Raw genomic sequence first — 23,184 nt, forward strand, 5'->3', positions numbered from 1 at the left:
TCTATCCTTATGTTTCTTTTTTTGAATACTAAATACAATTTCAGTTTAATGGAATTCCCAAACAGTTGAGGCAGAATAAAGTAATGAATGGTTTAATTACTTTACTTGACTTCAGTAATGAATGGTTTAATTACTCTATTTGACTTCCTTCATGTGACCACCGAAGAGAAAGATATGCTCAATAATGATGGTTCGACTCTCCTTTTCTAATTAATTTATGAAGCTCCCTGTCCTTTTCGGTGTGTTGTGCTGCCTGTTTAAAGAGATACTAGGTATCAGCCTGGCTCTTAACCTTGGTTCCATTGTATCAAAACTGTTTCCACTGATCACTTTTGATGAATCAATTCCTCTTTTTCAAATAGAACAGAAACACCTCACCATTTACTGCCTAATCGATTCCTCTAAAACCTTTTATAACCCTTTACTTGCACTATTTTATTACATACAAGATGCAGCAGAGAAACAGAATCAACCAGTCCATGCTGATGTGTATGCTCCATTTGAGTTTCCTCTAGTAACTATCAGCCTAATCTTTAATTCCCTTCTTCTTGATGTGTTTGTCTAGCTCCCCCTAAAATACATCTGTAATATCGACCTTAACTACTCTCTATGTCTGCAAATTACTCCTAACCTAGAGTCGTATTTCTTTGATACCTAAAAGATCAAATTATTTATCACAGCATTTATCTTCCAGCGGTTGTTCTTGATACCTTTTGTACTTCCTATTGATGGTTTATTAGGACTCTCTTTGATACTAGATCTGTTGCAAGAACTATATTCCCAAGTTATTTAAACTAATTGATGTTTTAAATTAGAAACAAGTGTAAATGTGATAGGGCAATACGCTATGTTTGGCAGTTGTCATTCAATATTGATAAATGTTGAACTATAAACATGGTGAGGCATAGCCAAGCATGTGTATGTTATATGCAGGCTTGTGAAGTATATAAGAACAAGGAGCTGAAGTAGGCTGTTATGTCCTTCTGACCTGCTCCTCCATTCAATAAAAGCATAGCTGATCATTGACCTCCACTCTCCTATACGACCCCCATTTCCATTGATTTCCTCAGTGTCCAAAAATCTATCACTCTCTGTATAATAAATATACTTGAGGGCAGGGCAGCCATAGTTTTCACCTGAGGAAGGAGCTGCGCTCCAAAAGCTAGTGATTCAAAACAAATCTGTTGGACTTTAACCTGGTGTTGTAAGACTTCTTAACTGTGCCCACCCGAGTTCAACGCCGGCATCTCCACATCAGTTTTCTGAGGTAGAGAATTCCAAAGATTCATGACCCTTTGAGTGAAGATATCTCTCATTTCAGTCCAAACTGGCTGCCCTATTATTCTGATGGAGACCGTGACCCAATTCCCCAACAACCAGAGGGACATGTTTGAAGGTGGGAAGAGCCTCCAGCTGAACAGTTTGGCATGTTTCTGTGTTGCAAGATTCGACGAAAATCAAACTTATGATTGTCTTTGATGAAGCGGAAGCACAACGTCGCGTGAAGCAGGAAATGGCCCTTTCGAGGTTGGGGTTGTGTGTGTGTGGGGGGGGGGGAAGAGGTTGGCTGGGGTGGTTGGTTAAGGGCGTGGCTTTCTCCACTGAGGGGCGTTGCTTTTCCATGGGGGGAGGGGCGAACCGTTCCCGGGCAGGGACGGCGAAGAGCTGGAGGCGATGACGTTGGCACGTATCCCATGATGCGGCGCGCTGCTGGCCACGTCCCCGGGCCACGTCGCCGCCGCCGCCATTTTGAGGGGGCCGTCCGTCAGAAGGAGGAGCTTTTCCTGCTCAGCTGTCGGACGAGCTTTCGGTTCGGGCTCTTTCTCTGTTTCTCACTCTTTCTGCTCGCCCCACCATGAATATCTTTCGGCTGGCTGGCGATGTGTCGCATTTAGTGGCTATCATCATCCTGCTGCTGAAGATATGGAAGACCCGGTCGTGCGCTGGTAGGTTCCTTACTCGCACCTTCTGTTGCTATGAGAGGTGGGGGGGATCGCAAGGCCCTAGGAGTGGAGGAAGAGGGAGTTAATTTTAAAAAGTAATAATTAGCATTATTACTCTGTGCTAGCATGTTACACTGTTAATAATTAATTTTAAGCCACAATTCCGTGATACCAACAGGATCAATCATAATATATATCCCTTAATTCCATCGGTTTGTTCTAAATACTTGTTGACGTGTAGAAAGTGTGGGTGATGTGGCGAGGGGTGGGTGGTCGGAATTGTGATGCCCGATGTCTCCCATCCTCTTCTGGGCCGGGGGTTCGCCTCATTTCCCCCTCGGTTAGTGCAGTGAGCCCGGAGCAACTGCACATGAGCCTTGTTACCTGATATAGTCAGTGTCCCACCCATAGCCACTCCGAGTCAATTGACTCATTCTCAGACTGTCATATTACTACCACTCCATTTTTGTAATAGGCGCTATCATTTTTTCTATAAAATATTTATTCTTGTAGCTTTTTTAAAAAGTTGGTAAGATGGAATTATTTTGCACATAATTCGTTACAAAGTTAGAAGAGACAAATGTTGGAAGAACTCACTGGCAGTATATGTGGACATGATGTGGAGATGCCGGCGTTGGACTGGGGTGAGCACAGTAAGTAGTCTTACAACACCAGGTTAAAGTCCATCAAGTTTAACCTGGTGTTGTAAGACTTCTTACAGTATCTGTGGAGAGAGAAAAACAAGAGTTTACGTTTCCAATCAGTATCACTCTTCAGACCTGAAGAATCGGACTCGAAACCTTCTGTCTTTCCCCACAGTTGCTGCCCAGACCTATTGAATTTCCCCTGCATTTTCTGTTTTTATTTTAAATTTCCAGAATCCGCAGTGTTTTGGTTTAGCTAGTTTAGAAATTAATTTCTCTTCAAGTTCTGCTTTTGTGGCATGCGTGGAAATAATAACTCCGGTTTGTGCTCAAAAGGGGCTAACTGTCACTGTACAACGATTGCTCGTAAAGGTTTTGTACTGTTTAATCCTCGGAAGTTTTATTTCTGCTCTCTCTCCATCTTGTGACCAGTAGTTTGCCTGTCCTGCTCTGACGTGGCAGCCGTTTGTAGGTGTGGCGAGGCAGCTGAAAGTCTCCCACACCATGCAAAGGAAAATACGTGTGCACATCGTATGAGAGATTTCAACTTTCATGTTGATAAGTGTTTAGTACGGCAAACCTTTGGGTTGATGTGGGCATTCCACGGTGAGAAGTGAAAGCTTCGCGGCATTTTGTAAATCATAGTCTTTGTTGCTTCCCCATCTCTGATTGACACTTATAACGCATGCGTATAAACTGCATCCGATTCACTTCGGAATGTTCAGGTTTAAAACATGCTTGGAGACTCTTTTTCTCAGTGGTAAAATTTTCTGCTGCACCACTAAGTTGTTGAATTGCTTAAGTGAACAGCTTGGTTTTGGCCTCCCAAGTGAATCTGAGTACAATTAGGTAAAACTGCAACTGCCAGCATAATTTTCTCGCTGCTTGTTCAGCTAGGACAACCTGACCAATTGGAGCACTGCAGCTAAGTGGATAAAACCGCAAGTCCTTGGTGACGGGTTATCCCTTCAGGTTCCATCAATGAGTTATACAATATGCTGTCATTTTCAAAGAACCAAGGAAAATACAGCACAGGAACAGGCATTTCGGCCCTCCAAGCGATGCTGCCCATCTAACCTAAAACGTTCTGGTCTGTATCCCTCTAATTGGATTGGATTTGTTTATTGTCACGTGTACTGAGGTACAGTGAAAAGTATTTTTCTGCGAGCAGCTCAACAGATCATTAAATACATGAAAAGGAAATACATACTAGGGCAACACAACATATACAATGTAACTACATAAGCAATGGCATCGGATGAAGCATACAGGTGTAGTGTTAATGAAATCAGTCCATAAGAGGGTCATTTAGGAGTCTGGTGACAGTGGGGAAGAAGCTGTTTTTGAGTCTGTTCGTGCGTGTTCTCAGATTTCTGTATCTCCTGCCTGATGGACGATGTTGGAAGAGTGAGTAAGCCGGGTGGGAGGGATCTTTGATTATGCTGCCCGCTTTCCCCAGGCAGCGGGAGGTGTAGATGGAGTCAATGGATGGGAGGCCCATCCTATTCATGTAGTTGTCAAGACGCCCCTTAAATGTTGTCACTACCGTACCTGCTTCCAACACCACCTCCGGCAGTGAGTTCCGAGGAACGACTAGCTTGGTCTTCCATCTATCCTTGCGTGGATCTTGAAACATGTCTCAGATAAAATCCAAGATTCTGACTAATCTATCTGTGAGGCATAAGCATGAAAGTAACTGTATAGTTCAAGGAAGCATATGTATGGATAGAAAGCAGCCCACTCCTTTTTGATTGTATTGTAGATCTCCATTGCCTCCTATGACAGTCTAAAGAACTTGAATTACACTGTTTCTTATCACAAGCTATTTTCTTATCACCTTGCAATTCTGTTTTCTGTGAGAAGCAGAAATGTTTGTGTAGATTAAAGTCAGGGGTTGCAACTCTGATCTGGCAACCACTATCTGCTTCAAACTCAAAGCATTTTACCGTACCCAAATATGTATTTTTTCTTGCATTAATTGAAGCATTAAAGATACAAAATATTTGCAGTTCTGGAATGTTAGTGTCCACCCTGAAAGGTATCACTTCATCTCCTGACCGCTTTATCTCAGTGGCCCTTTTTATAGGGACAGAAGTAGGCTGTTAAGCCCTCTAGCCTGCTCCGGCATTCATCATGGTTGATCGCTAGTCTAACTCCATATACCTACCGTTGGTTCATGTCCCTTTAATACCTTTTGCTTAACAAAAATTTAACTATCTCTGATTTAAAATTAACAACTGATCTAAGATCAGGTGCTGCTTATGGAAGAGAGTTCCAAACCTCTGCCACCCTTTGTGTGTAGAAATGCTTCCTAACATCTCTCCTGAATGGTCTGGAACAAAGCTTTATATTAGCTAGTTCTCAGCTGAAGTACCTCAAGTCCTGTCAGCAAGGTGTTTGCTGGGGGGGGGGGGGGGCTGTTTTTTTTTTTAATGAATAAAAAAGTTATGGCTGTCCTTGTGGTGGCGTATATATTTAAAACACAAAATATTGGCTGTGAAAATTTATAGCAGCTGCATACTTCCTAGACACATTATCTGGAGACCTGGTTAGATTTGCCTGTAATCATGTACTTCCAGTTTAACATTTTTGTTCTGTTTACAATAAATTGTGTATTTATACATTTATCAGCTGGCTTAAAGCGCTAATACTTTTGCTCACAGGGAACAATGGGGATGTTGCTTTGTAGGTTAATGTCCCTATTCCAAAGACTACTGAGTCATAGAATGATATTGTTGGGTATCATTGATCACCTTCTGATGCGACTCTCCCAGGTACTGGAATTTGCTTATTCCTCAGTTGTCATTAACATATAGCATGTCACATTTTAAATATGCCAATGTTTGTGTTCATCGCTGACCAGTGGTTAATGACCATGTGGATTTATTTTCTGGTTGGCAAGTGTAAATATGATGTATGAATTTGCTACCATAAACTATTCGGGGAGTTGGACTGTTTTGGGTCTGTATATAATTGAGTGACAGTTGTTGCACCATGTGTTACTGGTGTTACTGAAAGAATTCCATTTCCTGCTCTTAGATAATTTGAGCGATATGACAAATTTTACTTTTGGCCAATTGTCAAACTGACCCTTGGCTTCTTCTGTTTTCCTGATGTCTAGTGATACGGCTAATGTTGAACACATTTGGAAGGTTCGTTTCTCAAAAGAGCCTGGGTGGAGTAGCTTCCTGATATGCAAATTTAAACAGGCTATGGGAATTAAGCATTTCGCCCCTCCGGTTCTAATCCGGTTTTGAGATTTCGGAGGAGTATGTTTGAGTTCCATCTTCAGTGTTGCTACAGTGCGACTGATCCAAATGCGCAGTCACCAACACCTGGTTTCAGGCTAAAACAGCATATCTAGGCTGATAACCTAACATTTTTTCTCAGTATGGATTACAAAAGGCAAAGTTCAACTGGGGTAAGAAAGAAGGAAATATTGTTCCCCAATTGATTATTTGCCTTAACAGTATTTGTTAAATATCTTTAATGGTGATGGTTATCCAAGATGGATGTGTACATCTATTGCTAAAGTGTAGCATCAGTAATGTGATTTGCCCTTGCCCTGTACCAACAATCTGACAGGAATTTGTTCATATTCAAGGGAGCATTTTTCGCGTCATTGGGATTGGAGAAAATTATGGGTGTATTTTGTTGCTTTGGACTGTTTGTGTCGTCTGATCTCTGGCAACTGCAGAATGTTAATTAATGAGAGTTCGCAATTCCCTCAAATGCTTGTGAAGCACCTCAACAAGCATTTCTAGTCCTCCTTGCCATAACTATTTGCAGATAATTTAACAACTATCATAATGTCTATCACAATGACAGCATTTTTATGTGTTGGTAGGTTGTGGGTTTAAGCCCCGTTTGCACGATCTAGACTATTCAATGTTAACATTGAGAGCTCGTCTGTTCTCATGGTAGATGTAAAATAATAATCTTTATTGTCACCATTAGGCTTACATTTACACTGCAATGAAGTTACTGTGAAAAGTCCCTAGTCTCAACATTCCGGCAGCTGTTCGGGTGCACTGAGGGAGATTTCAGAATGTACAACAGCATGTCTTTCGGGACTTGTGTGACGAAACCCAAGCACCTGGAGGAAACCCATGCAGACACGGAGAACGTGCAGAACCCACACAGACAGTGACCCAAGCCAGGAATCGAATCTGGGACCCTGGCGCTGTGAAGCGACAGTGCTAACCACTGCTACCGTGCTGACCCTATAGATCCCATTATATTATTTTGAAGAGGAGCTGGAGAGTTTTCCAGTGTCCTGGCCTATATTTACCCTCAACCTGTATCAATACAAAATCTTCTGAAAAATGATAATGTCAGTGGAAATGCTTTGATGTCCAGAAGATGAAATGCGTAAAAATGCTTCAACTCCCTCTTTTCTTTCCATGGGTTTGGTCGGTGTCAGTTCCTATTTTTTCTTCGGGATTAGGCATAGTAGCTGACTGAAGCAGGGCAGTTAAATACCGGTCAGTGACTCTGTCATGTTTATGCACTTGCACTTTTTCTGCCATTACTATTATCAAGGGGAAAAAAACTAAGCTGACTTCCTGTTCGAACAATGATTACACAAAGCACACTGCTTGCTTCTGGGGCTTCCTCTGGCGATCAGTATACAGTATCCCTGAACAGTTTTTCAGTGGTTTTGGTGCCAGCCATATCTCATCTGTGCAATACAGGCCCTTGTTACATTGCAATGAGAGGGATTTGAAATTGGCTTGAGAGAAGAGTTAAGCCACTTTGTTAATTAATCTGGGTCCCAGTTTTTAAGTATTTAAATCGTATGCATGCATTGTGAAACCAAAGCAGTGCAGCTTCTGTTTTCTCCACTTATCCTAAGTAGATATTCTCACTATTTATCATTCCCTCTCTATTACCATGGAACATATTTTTCTCTGAAAATGCTTTGCAACAGAAAGCATTTTGTAAATCCTGTGCTAAAGCTACATATTGTAAAATGTCACTTTGTTACCACTGGATTCACTTTCCATGTCTGGTTGATTTATTTTAATGCCATTTTGTACTAAAGTAGTTGAGATGTCTGCTCCAGCTCTGGAAGCTAGCCAGGTGAGCATCTTTCCCTCCTTACGCGTATTGAAGATTAAATACTAAATTACAACCAGAAAGCTAATCTGACCCAGGATTTAAAGACTAATACAGATCCCAGGTCTGATCTCCAAGTTAAATGTTTTAATTATTTTCCTTCGCTACTTTAAAATCAGACTAGTTTCAAAATGTCCATAGCAGCTGCTGCACGGCATCAGATTGAATTAAATCCTGGATATATCCGAATAAATATGCGTTGCAAAAAGGCATATATTATGACCCATGATAGTTGAGCCTGTATTTATGAAGTGACAAGTCATTGTCATGTGTTTCATTGCTGTTGCTTTCAATATAAATGTTTCCAACTACATCGCATTGCTTGTAAAATACAGGTGTTGATCATTGCATTTCAGTTGAATAAAGTTAGAATAAATTCTCCCTATTGCTCCCTGAAATAAACCAATCTTTATGTACAAAAGCAGTTCTCAAATTAAATCCATCTAGGAACGAGTGAATATGCTCACTGCAGTTTATTTTCTCGACGGGTACCGTTTCAGGCTGTATGTTTGCATCTGTTTATGTAAGGTTCCAATAAATTATGTTTAAGTATGCATCACTCAAATTCTTCTTATTTAAAACAGTTTATGTTTTTATTAATGCATGTGTGAATCTTTTATTTTGACTGATTGGTTCGAAGCTAGGCTGTCTCGGCAGAGAGCTAATTTGTGAAATTTAGCGCTGTTTAATGAACAATAGCTTTCAATGCTTTGTGTTAAATTTAATTTTCCATAGACTTTGCCAAGTGAGGTTAGTCGGCAGGCCTAAATACTCTTTAAACTAGAGACTGAATTTACCTAGAGTTCTGCTTGAATTTCTTAGCTGCTCACCCAGTAACAGTGTACAGTTCAACTGAAGGATGCAGTGAGAGTTTGACGAGAGGAGACTGAAATATCTCAGGCTATCTCAGCTGTAGAAAAAGAGAAATACTAGCCAGAATTCCCTTTGATAGGCAATGCCTTTGTAAGGGTGAGATGTGGGGAAGGCAAAAGCTGGGCTAGTTGAACACTTCAGTTGAGGATGTTTGTTGTAAGTTCATAATAGTTTGGCCTCTTCAGGTGTCAGTTAGAAATATAGGACTAACCTAAATTTAATGTATATGGTTGACCCTAACTCTCTTTCTCTACTGTAAAGCTCTGACTTTATGACCAGTTAGAATTTGAAGTGAATGGGTAATGCAAATCACGCCAGTAGCATGATTATTATTGATCAAAAGTGCATTGGTGTATGACGGTGATAAAAGCAGTTTTATTGACCCATTGGCTAAATCCTGATAAATAATTTGCTAAATTATTGATGAACTGATGTGCTGAATAATTTAAAATAACTGAATGAGTCTCTACATGCTACCCCTGCTGTGTTTGAGGTCTGAGATTGAGTATGCGCACATGTTGATCCCCTGAATTGAGGTGAGGAGGTAAATGTTTCAGTAATGTTTCTACATTTCCTTTCGGTTTGCAATACTTTATTTCTACCAACTAAATTATCCAGTTACTGTAAGCCGTGGCTTGCTCAGCAATGCAGACATCACTCCGATGATGCTAGCAGCACCAGGTTGTATTTGCAACTTGATTTGCACAGCCAACTAATGATTATGGTTTTACGGTGATTCTGTTTGAATAAAGTCATTAGGAACATTCTTCTAGTTCAGCTTCCTTGGACATCAATGTAAATTGGATTAAGTGCAAATGTTCTTATTGGTGTAAATAGAAAAATATACTTAACAGAAAACATGATGATCGAGCAGCACGGTGGCGCAGTGGGTTAGCACTGCGGCCTCACGCCGCCGAGGTCCCAGGTTCGATCCCAGCTCTGGGTCACTGTCCGTGTGGAGTTTGCACATTCTCCCCGTGTTTAGCGTGGGTTTCGCCCCCACAACCCAAAACATGTGCAGACTAGGTGGATTGGCCACGCTAAATTGCCCCTTAATTGAAAAAAATGAATTGGGTACTCTAAATTTTTATTTTAAAAAAGGGAATATGATGATCAGTGAGCAAATGCCTCTGAAGTTAAAGCTTGAGTTTGATTAGCTACCCAGTAATAACTTCAATTTTTTTCCTTGGACTACATTATGTTCATAGTTGCTGTCCTTTTCATTGCAATGTTCATTGTAGTGTATCTCTAAATCTCTTGTACTCTGGACTGCATTCTGTTACAAAATGGCAAACCCTGGAGACACACACAAATCAAAGTCTGTAATCTCAGCTCCTGACCTAACAAACAAGTCAAATCAATGCATTTTCCATGCAGTAGGCAGATTTTGATTTTTGTGCACAAGTGGACAGACTGCCAGCAATCCGCATTGTATCTGGCTGCAAAAAGATCTCAATTTCTCACTTGTGTAGCTCAGGAAGCTATGACACAGAACATCAGTTTTACATGACAGTCCACTTGTAACATTTTAATGTTTTGAATAACCCCATGAGCAATCTAATAAAATATAACCACTGTTTAGATTCATTTGCATTTTTCTCCTGAAGGGGCCAGCAATGTTTCCGTAGATCAAACAGATGTTGAGAGATGTAAGTTAATTAACACGGGCAGAAATCAGTAAGGGACTATTACATGATCTATGATGGGATCTTAGTCCAATTAACAATAAATGAAGGAATCACAGCAGGGCTCAGCAATGAGAAAAGCAATTTGGATGTTGGGATGTATTAAAATGTCAATATTGAACAGAGGACAGCACGGTAACACAATAGTTAGCACTGTTGCTTCACAGCGCCAAGGTCCCAGGTTCGATTCCCGCTTGGGTTACTGTCTGTGCGGAGTCTGCACGGTCTCCCAATATCTGCGTGGGTTTCCTCCGGGTGCTCCTGTTTCCTCCCACAAGTCCCAAAAGACGTGATTGTTAGGTGAATTGGACATTCTGATTCTCCCTCTGTGTACCCGAATAGGTGTCGGAGTGTGGCGACTAGGGGATTTTCACAGTTACTTCATTCTTCATTGCAGTGTTAATGTAAGCCTACTTGTGACAGTAATAAAGATTTGATTTAGAGTAGGCCATTCAGCCCCTCGAGCCTGTCCTGCCATTCAACTCCATATGCCTGCCATTGGCCCATATCCCTTAATTCCTACACTTAACAAAAGTCTATCTAACTCAGATTTAAAATAGCTTCAACGGCTGTTTGTGGGGGAGAGGACCTCTACCACCCTCTGAGTGGAAAAAACTCTTCCTAACATCTCTTCTGAATGAATTAGCCCTAATTTTTAGACTATGCCCCTAAAGAATCTCCTACCAGTGAAAATCTTTATCTACACTGTCTTTCCCTGTTAATGTCTTGAATACTTTGATCAGATCACCCCTTAATCTTAAATTCCAGTGAAAATAAGTCCAATTAGAGTAATTTCTCCTCATTACTCAATCCCTGTAATCCAGGTATCATTTTTGTAAACCTTTGCACTCTCTCCAAGGCCAATATGGTCTTCCTGCATTGTGGTGTCCAGAATTGCTCCCAGTTCTTAAATTGGGGTTTAACCAGGGTTTTGTATAGCTGCAGCATAAGCCTCTGTATTTATATTCCAGTCCTCTAAATATAAACCTTCCATTAGCCTTTTTGATTTTTGTTTTGCACTTTTTTCTGGCATTTTAAGGGCATGTGCACTTGAACCCCCTAGTCTCTTTGGACGACCACTGTACCTAACCTCTTTCCATTTAGAAAATACTCTGATCTATTAATTTTTGGTCCAAAATGGATAACAAAGAAAATTACAGCACAGGGAAAGGCCCTTCAGCCCCCCCAAGTCTGCATTGACTATGCTGCCGTCTGAACTAAAAAACCCTACCCTTTGGGGGACCATATCCCTCAATACCATCCTATTCATATATTTGTCAAGAGTCACTGTCTTATCCTGGCAGCGCATTCCAGCCTCCCACCACCCTCTGTGTATAATTTTTTAAAAACTTGCCTCACACATCTCCTTTAAACCTTGCCCCTCGCACCATAAACCTATCCCCCCTAGTAATTGACTCTTCCCTCTGGGGAAAAAGCTTCTGACTATCCACTCTGTCCATGCCCCTCATAATATTGTAGACTTCTATCAGGTCGCCCCTCAACCTCCATCGTTTCAGTGAGAACATACCCAGTTTCTCCAATCTCTCCTCGTAGCTAATGCCCTCCAAACCAGGCACTATCCTGGTAACTTTTTTTGTACCCTCCAAAACCTCCACATCCTTCTGATAGTATGGCGACCAGAATTGAACACTATATTCCAAGTGCGGCCTAACTAAGGTTCTATACAGCTGCAACATGACCTGCCAATTTTTAAACTCATTGCCCCAGCCAAGGAATGCAAGCATGCCGTATGCCTTCTTGACTACCTTCTCCACCTGTGTTGCCACTTTCCTCTCACTTGCTTATATTAAAATTCCATCTGCCATAATTGAGCTTAAATAGTGTGCTAATTTTTGCCACTCTGGTGAGTGCGCTTGGAATGATATATACAGTATGTTGCAGTAGTGAAGGGCTATTTGGAAGCAAATAGAATGATTGATAAAATGCAGGGATTAGGTTGAGGACGGTTTATGTAAATTAGGCATTTTTTCCCCTGAAAACAGATGGAGAGATTATTTTTATTCTAAAGTAGCTAGATATTGTAGATCAGTGTTTCTCAAATTCTTTTTCCCAGGCCCACTTTTACCAGCCGGCTGGCGTTCGCAGCTCTCCATTTCCGCTTACCTTTAATGCAACAGGTGAGCCTGCTTGGTTATCACGATCTCACTCCAATCAGGTTCACAGGAGGAGAGGGCAATGCGCATATCAGGTGTAGAGTTCAGCCGGTTCTTTTGTGCTGTCTTTATATTTGAGGTCGGAAAATCCAACTTCGCACATGTAGGTTGTTGTGAAAGACTGGCAAGAAAATGATTGTTTTACTCAGCACTGTGTAATCCTCTGAGACACGACTCCAGAATGCTGACAACCTCATGGACTTGTGGTGTTTTTTTTAATGTGCTGTCACAGGTGAGGCGCAGAAGTTCCGTTTCTTCATTTGGAGTCAGCTGTAAGTTAATTGACTCGGGGGTCTCAAACTCGAAAGGATTTTTCACCCACCTCTTTTTCAAAATCTGAAATTATTTTCTTCTATGTGTCGTAGCAGTGTGGAGAACATGGGTATGAGTTTTGACTTTACTTACACTTGCCAAACATTCAGTGACTTTTGGAAAGCATTCACAGTGCCGAAAGCACATCCTTCCCCTGCAATTTGAGGTTCAGTTCATTTCGAATTGACAATATGTTTGCAAAGTAAGACACAGTTAGCATCCAATGCCAGTACTTCCCTGCATATAACACACATGGGCTTTTCATCATGATTTGCATTGGCACAATAAAGCGATACCTCAAGAAATCATCTTTATTCTGCTTTATTCCAGATTTCAGTTTCTTAGGCTGTTCACCTACTCATTGAACCTTAGAATCCCTACAGTGCAAAAGGAGCCCATTTGGTTGATCGAGCCTGCACCAACTCTTACTAAGCCCTAGAGCATTGTATACAACTCACACTAGCACTACTTTGGCTTGCCATGGACTCTCTGCGCAGCTCTCCCCACAGATTCATTTGTGAGATCCTGGCGTGTGTGTCTCTGGCCCTCTCTTTATAACAAAATGATTCTTCAGTTCTTCACAGTCCTGTTGCCTTGCTTGCTTGCAGCTAGAAAATGGATGAATCGCTCCTTTGCGCTAAAAGCTCGCATGTACAGGGCACGTGACTTCAGTGTGTGCTGGGCACGTGACCTGCACTCTGCTGCCACTTCTGACAAGAAGACAGCATCATTCACATTTAAAAGTCATTTGCGGCCAGAATTCTTAACAGCCAGCCCTGGCTGTTGGGCACTTCTCCCATGATCGGGAACGCTGCAACCCACCCGCAATTTTAAAAAACCCTGTTGTCGATCATACGCTATTTAATTTTGTCCCGCACAGTGGAATCGGGCCTCCTTTTGAAAACTGGTAAATTCAAAGCTCATTTGCAGAAACATTAAATGTGTGGAATTTCTCCCTATGGAACAGTAGGAGCAGATAGTATTTCATTCAATTAAATAGCTTTCTGACAGAAATTACTATTTTTGGGATAGAATAATTTGAAACAGAATATGGTACTGTGTGACATGCTTGGTAGGAACTGGTATGTTTGGACCTTGAGCCAAAGCTCTCCATCACTGGGAATTTCATCACTTCATGGCGAGTCTGTTATAAACTAATTGGAGATTGATTGCCATGATTAGTCAACCACTCCCATCACTGTATATTGTGAGTACCATGTTAGAAGGTGACCGAGCTGGGCGCTGGTCTGTCTTTAGCAGCTTCTATGTTTCCAGTTTAATGTAATGTGGAATATTTTGGACAGCATGTCTCAAGTTGAACTGTCAAGCTAATTCAGTAGGAATTTGATTTATGCAAATTTGTGATTCTGAGAAAGCAGTCCCTTGAGTATTTAATGATCTGTGCATACAAATACCTGTTTTGCTCCGAGGAAATTGCCATTTGAAATGGAATGCATTTTTGCCTAAGATTATTATTCTCCTCCTCTTTAGGTATCTCTGGGAAGAGTCAAATTCTGTTTGCATCGGTCTTTGTCACTCGATACCTGGATTTGTTCACTATTTTCATCTCTCTCTACAACAGCTCCATGAAGGTAAGTTCAAAGCTGTTTCAATTATTTCCAAGCGCACAATACTTGGAATTCCCTTTCTGTGATGGCCCTTTTCATGGATTGGCTTCCCTACTTCCATTCTGTTGTGTATACTGTCTATGTTCTGAAAAGATCATGAGGGATTTTACCGTTGCATGTCTCCCGTACTCCCTAAATATTCCTTGGTTTCTACCCTTGTGGCTCTCAGACAAAATCAGAGTCCTCATTGATAATTTCTTTTTAAAAGTGCGTTGAATTATAGATTTGAATGATCTGAGCACTTTGCTGAAGAGATCGCTGTCCTGAATTTGGTTTTCAGTGTGACCTTGCTAAGAAAGAAAAATGGCAGTTGTCCATGAGCTTTTGTATGCCTAACACAAATGTTCATCATCACTTAAATTTGCTTTCGATCGGGGTTTTTGTACATACGGTGAACATTGTTTTTTGTTATTTCAACAGATTATCTACATTTCTTGTTCCATTGCCACTGTGTACTTGGTCTACTTTAAGTTTAAGGCCACCTATGATGGAAACCATGACACATTCCGTGTGGAATTTCTGGTTGTCCCTGTAGGTGGATTGTCTTTCCTTGTCAATCACGACTTCTCTCCAATGGAGGTAAATAATTTCCACTTGAATTCCAGGTGATTTCAAGCTGTTTCTGAAAATACTTTCTTTTCCACCCATACTAGCGTCTGCTGATTTAAAACTATTGTACACTGTCCTGATGCTTAATCAAAAGTGTGCGGTGCAAAGTAAGGACGAAAAGTAAAGAACCTTTTGGGAAGGAATCAAACTGTGTACTCCCAGTCCTGAATGTGACTTCAGTCCTGTATGTGAATTGGCCTAGCAATTTAGTTGCTAAAAGCAAGACCAGTGCCAGCCTTGTAGTGAAACCTGCCTGAACGCACAATGGGATCTTTAAAATCTACCAGTTCACAGATGAGCAATTTCACATCTTATGGAATTTCAATTGGCCTTTGTCTGCTGGTCCAGTACCATACGTATTGTATCCTCTGTGTATTGCGAAACCGATGAAGACGAATATTGAATCTGCATCCATTACCCTATCAATTGTGTTTCAATGCATTTTGTGTGTTCTGTCACCTTGTGCCTCATTTCAAAATTGAAACCATTTCCCCTGGTAAAAGCTGTAGCTTGTGGAAGAGTTAATATTTTTGGAATATATCCTACCATTGCCATCTGGCTAGTGTTTGAAATTCCAATATTTTGCTGCTGTTCAACAGCTCTCCAATGGTGTACTGGAGATAGAATGTTGAGACTGCAATTGTGATTTGAATGGTGACTGGTTCCAGTGGCAGATTTTTAGTGAGTGCAAGATTGGGTGGAAGATTGTTGCATAATTTACTGTAGTTTCTGTGCATTGCAGAATTGAACATGCCCTAGGTGGTAGAAGTCATGTGTTTGGGCTATGCTTTGGAAGGGGCCTTGACTTGCAATGTGAGGTTGTAATAAGTCAAAGCAGTTGGGTGATGAAAAGTAGTATGGTAGGGGAGTTGTAACCCGAACAAAGGTTTTAAAAAGAAACTCTCTCTTCCAGATCCTGTGGACGTTCTCAATTTACTTGGAGTCAGTTGCTATTCTCCCCCAGCTCTTCATGATCAGCAAGACAGGTGAAGCAGAGACCATCACGACTCATTACCTCTTCTTCCTTGGCTTGTATCGTGGCCTGTACCTTATCAACTGGATCTGGCGCTATTACTTTGAGGGTTTCTTTGACCTCATTGCTATCGTGGCTGGCTTGGTTCAGACTGTTCTCTACTGTGATTTTTTCTATTTGTACGTCACTAAAGGTGAGGAATCCAAGATTTGCATTTTACTTTTGCATTAAATACTGTGAAGAAATTTCTCTGTTTTAAAGAAAATAGATTTGGGAACCCCAATGAAGCACCTGATGCTGCCAAAAGTCAGCAAGGTTTTTTGATATGTTTGTTTTGAAACTTTATGTCCACTGTGTCTTTAACTGTTCAAACTGCCAGACACACCGCTTAATAATCCATTTGCGATATCTGCAAATTCAGTCTTTGGTCATCAAGAATTACAAGAGATGAGCATTGTATAAATCATACTAGAAAAATTATAGGTAATTATTTACAAATTTGATACATGAAAGTGCATTAACATGTGGATTTGGCAATTATGCAGAACCACATTAACCGGAAATATTGCACATTCACCCTGTGGAGGTGAGACCTAAAACGTTGTGTAGGTTAGGTGAATTGGCCACGCTAAATTGTCCCTTAATTGGAAACAAAAGAATTGTGTATTCTTAAATTTATTTTAAAAAGACAGAAAGCAGCAACAAATTGAATCCAAATAAAGGCATGGTGTGTAATTTGATGTGTTCCTAGAGTTTTGGGGCAGGGATTTTAAAAGTTTGAATGGATTGAAATGCTAGTTCTGGGCAAGTGAAATGTGGAAGCACCATTTTCAGCAGAAACCTTTTTCAAATTGGTCTTGGAATGTGGGTGTGCTGGCTGCCAACATTAATTGCCCTTGCTAGTCCATTTCAGAAGCATTTTTAAGAGTCCACCCTTGATGTGGACCTGGAGTCACATGTAGACCAGAAATAAAGTATCAAAAAACCTTGCTGACTTTCAAGATGAGATGTTAACCAGGGGCTGGTTTGGGTGTATGTTTGAGGACCCATAGCACTGTTCAAAAGGGGAAGTTCTTATGCCCCATGTCATTATATTCCACTCTTAGCCAAAATACAATCAGCTGTGTCATTGTGTGATTAATAGTCGTTGTATTTGCTTAAGGGGTACAGTAGCATACTGGGTAAGGTCACAATGTACACATTACTGAATTAGTAATCCAGAGACTAGTTCTTTTTTTATTTACTAAGTTAGCTGGAGAATTCAAATAGTTAAGTAAATCTGGAAAAGAAGGCTAGTATCAGTAATAACTTTAAAAAAAATTATTAGGGTATTTGCAAGTTTTTGTGATAATAACAATAACAGCGACATAAACATGGTGCAATAAGCATTTCCACCCCCCATCCCAATCTCTCTTTCTCCCCCCCCCCCCCCCAACAATAAGAAAAAAAATCAGTCTGCTACCCCTGAGAAAGTCAACGAACGGTTGCCACCTCCGGGTGAACCCTACCATTGACCCTCTTAAGGCAAACTTTATTTTCTCGAGACTGAGAAATCTAGACATGTCGCTAACCCAGGTCTCTGCACTCGGGGGGGCCTCGAGTCCCTCCACATTAATAAGATCCGTCTCTGGGCTACCAGGGAGGCAAAGGCCAAGATGTCGGCCTCTTTCACTCCCTGAACCCCCGGCTCTTCTGACACTCCAAACATCGGCACCTCCAGACTCGTCACCACCCGTGTTTTGAGTACCGTGGACATTGCCTTAGCGAAACCCTGCCAAAACCCTCTAAGCTTCGGGCGTGCCCAAAACATATGGACATGATTTGCTGGGCTTCCCATGCACCTCGCACACCTGTCCTCTAACCCAAAAAACTTGCTCATCCGGGCCACCGTCATGTGTGCCCGGTGGACTACCTTGAATTGTATCAGGCTAATCCTGGCACATGATGAGGATGTGTTAATCCTGCTTAGGGCATCCGCCCACAGACTCGCCTCTATTTCTCCTCCCAGCTCGTCTTCCCACTTGCCCCCTCAACCGGAGTTTCCTCCGATTCCAAAAGTTCCTGGTAAATATCTGATACCTTTCCCTCTCCCACCCAGGTACTGGAGACTACTCTGTCCTGTATCCCCCGTGGCGGCAGCAGCGGGAAGGCCGGAACCTGCCTTCTCAAGAAGTCTCGCACAAAGCTCTCATCTATAAATAGATCCCCCATCCTCCTAATTCCTGCCCTTTGCCATCTCCTGAACCCACCATCCAGCCTATCTGGTACAAACCGATGATTATTATAAATCGGGGTAGTATCAGTAATAACTACCAAATTGTATTTAAAACCCCTCTGGTTCCTTTTTAAGGAAGGAAATCTATCATACTTGCCTAGTTAGGACTATGTGACTCCAGACATGGAGCAATGTGTTTGACTCTTAACTGCCCTCTGCAATGGCATAGCAAGCTACTCCGTTCTATTCTCAAAAATGGCTCACCACTATCTGTGCAATATATGTGGATGTGCCATTGCCCCCCCCATCCCGTTAATGAATAAAATAAATTATTCCACATTGAAGTAATACAGTTGAAGTGATTTTACATATTTGGGGTGTTGTTTAAGTGCAAGGTCTTTGCCAATTAAGTTCTTGTGAATGTGACTTTGGATCTTCTGACTTTTTTTTTACTCCAAATTTTGTTCCTTTTTAGTTCTCAAAGGAAAGAAGCTGAGTTTACCAGCTTAAGTGCCAAAGATCATCTGAACTTCTGTTGTTGGTCACAACCAGACAAAGGAAGAATTGCCACACAACAGAAAACTCACCGAGTGTAAGATGCCTGAGACAGAGAGCAAGGGGACACACTTAAGAATTGCATTTAATCTTAATGTCAACAGCTGTTCTGTAGTCTGGTGGACCACAAATATCAGTTTTCTGTTTTATGCATCTTGCCTTTTTATTACAGTGTAAAAATATATTTTCTACAAAGGAATATTTACTGAAAGGATGAATTACTTGCAGTGGTTTTAAAAAAAGAACTTGGAAGCTTAGATTGGAAATGCTGAAAGGGTTTCCCTTTAGCTGTTTACAAGGATTAAGTGCAAATTGTTTAAATAAAATCTGTAAATTACTGACCGGTTTAATTACCTAGAACACCGTATCTAATGCACAAAGCTGGTCATGTAGTTTTCCAACCACTTGCTCTATTTATTTGAATTTGCCAAATTTTTTGAACATAATTCATTCCTTCCTCCACCACCACCACCCCCCATTAAACACTAGAATTGTCTTGAGGCTGATGTGATTAAATATGCCTTGTTGTCTGGCTGACGAGGTTTCCTTTCTTCAATCAGTGGTTAAACCACCTTCAGATGGAATGCATGTATTCTGTCCTTTGGCATATGTTCTTGTGAACATAGAACATGAAGAATAAAGATCACAGAAACCTTACTAGATGTGCATATTACTGACTGATAAGTGATTTGGACTGTGTAACGTTAGATATTCAAGGGACCATATGACTTTGAGTTTAATCTTGATTTTTTTTTATTGAACGAATCACTTTTAGAATCGTTGGCCTGTGCTACCACTCTTATCTCTTTGGAAACATTAGGGGGTTTATCTTGTGTTTTTTTTTTACACTAAGCTGTTGCATGATATCTTGTGATACTGCCCCAAATAAACATTTTATGGAAAATATCTCTCTGTTGTGTTCTAACATGTCGCTGTACACTTTTAATTTTAATGTAGCATTGAGAGCAAGATGCTACTGGAAGATATTTGCTCTGAATCAGCAGCGGTTTTCAATCCACCTTTGTGTATGTAGGGAGGCTGCAAGTATTGGGAAAATCCCTTCAAATATTGATGGGTGAGTGGTCCTTCTGTTGTGTCCATATCCCATCTGGCTGTTATCTACCCAAAGGAAGGCATTGCTAACATTGCATAATAGCTTGAGCATATTCTATTGTATTAAACCAATGCTGAAATCTAACGACCCTAGGCCTGTAATATCTAGGGGATTCCAGTTTGAAAGCACAAACTTGAACCTTGTATAATTTGACAATATTCTTTGTCCTGGAAAAGCCAATTCATTTTCTTGCCCTATTTTCTTATATTACTTTGTGAACTAAACCTGAAATAGAGGAATTTTTATTTTGGAGAAGTCCAAAAGCAATCAAACCAAAAAGAGCCTTATCTATTGTACAGAAAACATAAAGCCCCAAAAGATGAAAGCTTCATGCTCTTTCTCTTCCCCCCCCCCTAGCACTTTCTTCCTTTGTAAAGAACATAGGGCAGTACAGTGGCTAGCGCCGCTGCCTCAGTGCCAGGGACCCAGATTCAATTCTGGCCTTTGGGTGTCTCTGGGGAGGGGGGGGGGGGGGTTCACATGTTCTCCCCATGTCTGTGTGGGTTCCTCTCTCAATGCAAATGTACGCAAGTTAGGTGGATTGGCCATACTCAATTTCCCCTTAGTGTCCAAAGATGTGCAAGTTAAATTGGGTTAGGGCAGAGGAGTGGGCCTGGGTAGGGTGCTCTTTCAGAGGTTCAGTGCAGACCTGATGGGCCAAAAGGCTTCCCATTCTATGTTTATCAACATAACACAAAAAATCTTTTCAATAGATTTAATAATAATTTATTACTGTCACAAGTAGGCTTACATTGACACCTGCAATGAAGTTACTGCGAAAATCCCCTAGTCACCACACTCCGGCACCTGTTCGGGTGTACACGGAGAATTCAAAATGTCCAATTCACTTAACAGCACGTCTTTTGGGACTTGTGGGAGGAAACCAGAGCACCTGGAGGAAACCCACTCAGACACAGGGAGAACGTGCAGACTCTGCACATACAGTGAACCAAGCTGGGATTCGAACTTGGGACCCGAACTTGGGACCCTGGTGCTGTGAAGCAAACTACTTGAGTGCTAACCACTATATTTACCTAAAGGGCTTTTAAGTTTTACAACACTATACTGCAGATGCAGGAAATCTGAAATAAAAACGTGTTGGAAATACTCAGCAGATCTGACTGAAATGTAACGTTTCTGGTTGATGTCTGCCTATTTTCTCTTGAGAATGTGTTTATTTTATGGTGGATTTTTCTTGTCAATTGGATAGTTACCAGTGCAAAAGCCTTGTGTTTTCAAAGTATCCTGTATCCATTGCACAGAAAATTCAATATAGTTTTCACAACCCACAAATGTTTGCAGCCCTCTGGTCCAAGGAGTTGGATGTTCCAGTTTTTGGGACCAATGTTATACCTTGTGTAATGCTTGATTATCCAGCAGGGGGAGACATCAAATGTATGACTGCCCCAGACTTGGGTTTAAATAGTTTCTGCGATAGTTTTACCATGGTTTCTCAAGTAATTGTACATTTTGTAAATAAATTTAGAGTACCCAATTTTATTTTTCCAATTAAGGGGCAATTTAGTGTGGCCAATCCACCTAACTTGCACATTTTTGGGTTGTGGGGGTGAAACCCACGCAGTCATGGGGTGAATGTGCAAACTCCATACAGACAGTGACCCAGGGCTGGGATCGAACATGGGTCCTCAGCGCTGTAGGCAGCAGTGCTAACCACCGCCACCGTGCTGCGCTGAGTAATTATACATTTTTATTAACTGGTTGGGGCTGCATCTGTGTAATTCATCTAACTTTAAAAAAACATTTTATTTTTTATTTTTTAAAAGAGTACCCAATTAATTTTTCCCAATTAAGGGGCAATTTAGTGTGGCCAATCCACCTAACTTGCACATCTTTGGGTTATGGGAGCGAAACCCCCACATACACGTGGCGAATGTGCTAACTCAACATGGACAGTGACCCAGAGCCGGGATCGAACCTGGGAATCTGGCGTTGAGACAGCAGTGCTAACCACTGTGCCACCCTCTTGCTCGTGTAAGTTGTAGATTTGTTCAGATCAAGGTACAAACAGGACATTTTATTCTCCAGTATTAATGCTCTCATTTGTTTACACCCCTCCTATAGGCTTGTGATCGGTTTCCAAAATCTCCACTGCATTAGTGTTCCTTGACAACCTGAGAATGCTTCAGAGGCCACTGATCTCAGAACAAAGATTATTTGGTAGTGTTCTGGGCAGATGCCCACTTGCTTTGGATACAAACAGCAATCTCTAACTCAGGGCATCACGTCCCTCACAAACTAGTATTTCCCACTTTCACATTGTGCTCTCTTCTATCCCTGATAGCTGGGTGACCAGGTCAACCTACACGCCTACACTGAACTGATTCAGTGCACACTACACACCTTTCCCACTGATTCAAGGTGTTATGTCTGTAGCAGTACACACTGTACCTTTCTCACTTCCTTATAAATGGCTATTTCGAAAGCCTGAGAAGTGAGGTGGCAAGTATTATGTAACTCTCCCAGGATGCCTTTGCAGTACTTTTATTATTAGGCCAACCACAATATATTGCAGCCTCTAGCCAATTACAGCAAGATATAAACTGGTTGGAGTCTTGGGCGGAGAAATGGCAGATGGAGTTTAATCCGGATAGGTGTGAGGTAATGTACTTTGAAAGGTCCAAAGCATGAGGAATTACACAGTAAATGGTAGAACTCTTGCGAGTATTGACAGGCCGAGAGATCTGAGCATGCATGTCCACCAATCACAAAGTGGCAACACGTGGATAAGGTGCCAAGAAGGCATAACGACATGCTGGCCTTCATCGGTCGGGGCACTGAATATAAAAATTGGCAAGTCATGTTGCAGCTGTACAGGGCCTTAGTTAGGCCTCATTTGGAATATTAAGTACAATGGTCGCCACGCTACCAGAAGGATGTGGATGCTTTGGAGAGGGTACAGAAGCCGTTTACTAAGTGTTGCCTCATATGGAGGGCATTAGCTGTGAGGAGAGGTTAGATAAACTCAGTCTGTTCTCACTGGAATGATGAGGTTGAGAGGTGACCTGATAGGTTTACCAATTTATGAGTGGCATGGACAGAATGGATCGTCAGTTGCTCATCTCAGGTAGGAGAGTCAAGTACTAGGGGACATAGGTTTAAAGTACATGGGGGGAAAAGTTTAGAACAGATGTGTGAGGCAAGTTTTTTTACACAAAGGGTGGTAAATATATGGTACGCGCTGTGTGGGGAGGTGGGAGCGGGCACAATAGCAGCGTTTAAGGGGCGTCTAGACAAATATATGAATAGGGTGGGAATGGAAGGATACGGATTCCGTAAGTGCATACAGTTTTAGTTCAGGCAGGTACCATGATTGCCGCAGG

General features: G+C 41.4%; 1 protein-coding gene and 1 long non-coding RNA gene across 2 annotated transcripts; one reads left to right on the forward strand and one right to left on the reverse strand.

Moving 5' to 3' along the window:
• Positions 1 to 1,746: 1,746 nt before the first annotated feature.
• LOC140394328 (uncharacterized) lies at positions 1,747 to 2,603 on the reverse strand. Its single transcript, XR_011935851.1, has 2 exons — positions 2,541 to 2,603; positions 1,747 to 2,003 (listed from the first exon to the last, which is right to left on the reverse strand). It is a non-coding gene; the product is annotated as an uncharacterized lncRNA (long non-coding RNA).
• Positions 1,747 to 19,635, forward strand: kdelr2b (KDEL endoplasmic reticulum protein retention receptor 2b). Its single transcript, XM_072481504.1, has 5 exons — positions 1,747 to 1,946; positions 14,241 to 14,341; positions 14,798 to 14,956; positions 15,900 to 16,152; positions 18,650 to 19,635. Exons 1-5 carry the CDS (start codon positions 1,856 to 1,858, stop codon positions 18,682 to 18,684), a joined length of 639 nt encoding a protein of 212 aa, XP_072337605.1. The 5' UTR covers positions 1,747 to 1,855; the 3' UTR covers positions 18,685 to 19,635.
• Positions 19,636 to 23,184: the final 3,549 nt, after the last annotated feature.

This window comes from Scyliorhinus torazame, chromosome 17, assembly GCF_047496885.1.
Source record: "Scyliorhinus torazame isolate Kashiwa2021f chromosome 17, sScyTor2.1, whole genome shotgun sequence".
NCBI classification, from domain to species: Eukaryota; Metazoa; Chordata; class Chondrichthyes; order Carcharhiniformes; family Scyliorhinidae; genus Scyliorhinus; species Scyliorhinus torazame.

Bases quoted from the DNA above. Each gene is read 5' to 3' on its own strand.
- kdelr2b (XM_072481504.1), top strand. From the start codon at position 1,856: ATGAATATCTTTCGGCTGGCTGGCGATGTGTCGCATTTAGTGGCTATC. The intron at 14,342-14,797 runs GTAAGTTCAAAG...TTATTTCAACAG, and splicing joins TCTACAACAGCTCCATGAAG to ATTATCTACATTTCTTGTTC. The intron at 14,957-15,899 runs GTAAATAATTTC...TCTCTCTTCCAG, and splicing joins ACGACTTCTCTCCAATGGAG to ATCCTGTGGACGTTCTCAAT.